This window comes from Oncorhynchus gorbuscha, unplaced genomic scaffold, assembly GCF_021184085.1.
Source record: "Oncorhynchus gorbuscha isolate QuinsamMale2020 ecotype Even-year unplaced genomic scaffold, OgorEven_v1.0 Un_scaffold_7780, whole genome shotgun sequence".
NCBI classification, from domain to species: domain Eukaryota; kingdom Metazoa; phylum Chordata; class Actinopteri; order Salmoniformes; family Salmonidae; genus Oncorhynchus; species Oncorhynchus gorbuscha.
In genome coordinates this window covers 1-2,500 of record NW_025751100.1, presented here as the reverse complement: position 1 = coordinate 2,500, position 2,500 = coordinate 1, and the positions used below count along the sequence as shown (strand labels likewise).

General features: G+C 49.6%; 1 protein-coding gene across 1 annotated transcript in view; it reads right to left on the bottom strand.

The window, feature by feature from the left end:
• LOC124029814 (glucagon receptor-like) overlaps positions 1 to 1,499 on the bottom strand; it is a 7,707-nt gene extending 6,208 nt beyond the window's left edge. Inside the window, exons 1-3 of the mRNA XM_046341395.1 lie at positions 1,443 to 1,499; positions 600 to 759; positions 35 to 95 (exon numbers count right to left, since the gene is read on the bottom strand). Coding sequence (XP_046197351.1) covers positions 35 to 95; positions 600 to 759; positions 1,443 to 1,499 — 278 coding nt within the window. The remainder of the gene's footprint in view (positions 1 to 34; positions 96 to 599; positions 760 to 1,442) is intronic.
• Positions 1,500 to 2,500: the final 1,001 nt, after the last annotated feature.

Here is a 2,500-nt window from a genome sequence, read left to right as displayed (position 1 = left end):
CGACACATTTAATAAATAATATTTATTCACTCACTCTTCATTCTCGTACAGGTATTTGACTATCACCCACGGCAACACGAATATCAGAGGAGCACCTGATGAGAAGGAGAAAAGAGAGAGGAGGATCACCAATCACACACATCTAAACACACACACACGCACGCATGCACGCACGCACGCACACACACACACACACACGTACACACACACACACACACACACACACACACACACACACACACACACACACACACACACACACACACACACACACACACACACACACACACACACACACACACACACACACACACACACACACGCACACACACGCACACATGTACACACACACACACACACACACACACACACACACACACACACGCACACACACACACACACACACACACGCACACATACACACACACACACACACACACACACACACACACACACACACACACACACACACACACACACACACACACACACACACACACACACACACACACACACACACACACACACACACACGCACGCACACGCACACACACGCACACACACGCACACACACGCACACACACGCACACCCTCCTCACCCCAGCCGATAAACAGGTAGATGCCGAAGTAGTTCCTCTCAGTGAACACAGTGACGACCAGGAGGCTGTGCAGGTAGATGCCTTCCACCAGCAGCCAATAGTTGTTGGCGATGACGCTGTACTGCATCATCACCATGGCGATACGGCACCCGGCAACCGTCTACGAGAGAGACAGGAATAAGTCCATATATAAAGACATTGCTATGCAGAGACACACACACACACACACTTGGGTAACACACACACCTGGATAACATACATACACACACTTGGGTAACACACACACCTGGATAACATACACACACACACACTTGGCCTGGGACAAGACTACTATAAACTCAGCAGAAAGAAGAAACGTCGTCTTTCAAATAACTTCACAGACCTTCATTGTAAAGGGTTTGAACACTGTTTCCCAGGCTTGTTCAATGAACCATGAACAATTAATGAACATGCACCTGTTGAACGGTCGTTAAGACACTAACAGCTTACAGACGGTAGGCAATTAAGGTCACAGTTATGAAAACTTAGGACACTAAAGAGGCCTTTCTACTGACACGGACCGGCTCGAAGCCCATAACAAAAAGGGAGGCAACGTGGAGATAAAGAATAACAAAATATATTTATTAAATGAAGTAAAGTAAATACAATTAACAAAGGTGTGTGTTTCATCAGTAGTGTAAGTGAGGGGTCGCGTGTTTACATCTGATAATGAGGGCTGTTGAAAGGTGTCAACGCAAACAAACCAAATAGCCACAAAAATACCACAACCAAAATCTGTCTGTGTCTGCATGGAGAGAGTCTCCTCCATGAATGGGGAAGTGGTGTATTTATCCCGGGACACACCTGAGCCAAGGTGTGTCCCATTTCCCTGACGACCCTCCCGGCTCCGCCCACCGACATCCTATTAAGGAAAACAAGAGCAAAGAGAAAGAACTCGACAGAAAGAGTGGGAGGGACGTCACACAGAGTGGGAGGGTCGTCACACAGAGTGGGAGGGACGTCACACAGAGTGGGAGGGTCGTCACACAGAGTGGGAGGGTCGTCACACAGAGTGGGAGGGTCGTCACACAGAGTGGGAGGGACGTCACACAGAGTGGGAGGGTCGTCACACAGAGTGGGAGGGTCGTCACACAGAGTGGGAGGGACGTCACACAGAGTGGGAGGGTCGTCACACAGAGTGGGAGGGTCGTCACACAGAGTGGGAGGGACGTCACACTACTGACTCTGAAAAACACCAAAAGAAAGATGCCCTGCTCATCTGCGTGAACGTGCCTTAGGCATGCTGCAAGAAGGCATGAGAACTGCAGATGTGGCCAGGGCAATAAATTGCAATGTCCGTACTGTGAGACGCCTAAAACAGCGCTACAGGGAGACAGGACAGACAGCTGATCGTCCTCGCAGTGGCAGACCACGTGTAACAACACCTGCACAGGATCGGTACATCCGAACATCACACCTGCGGGTACAGGAAGGCAAAAACAACTGCCCGAGTTACACCAGGAACACACAATCCCTCCATCAGTGCTCAGACTGTCCCCAAATAGGCTTAGAGAGGCTGGACTGAGGGCTTGTAGGCCTGTTGTAAGGTCCTCACCAGACATCACCGGCAACAACGTCGCTGGACCAGACATGACTGGCAAAAAGTGCTCTTCACTGATGAGTCGCGGTTTTGTCTCACCATGGGTGATGGATTGATTTACGTTTATCGTGGAAGGAATGAGAGTTACACCGAGGTCTGTACTCTGGAGCGGGATCGATTTGGAGGTGGAGGGTCCATCATGGTCTGGGGCGTTGTGTCACTGAGTTTAAATAACAGACACACAGCCAAGGGAATTAGCATCAAGGATACTATAAATACGCAGTGTCTAAGTTATCGCTAACCTTGACCCTGTGTGTGTGAG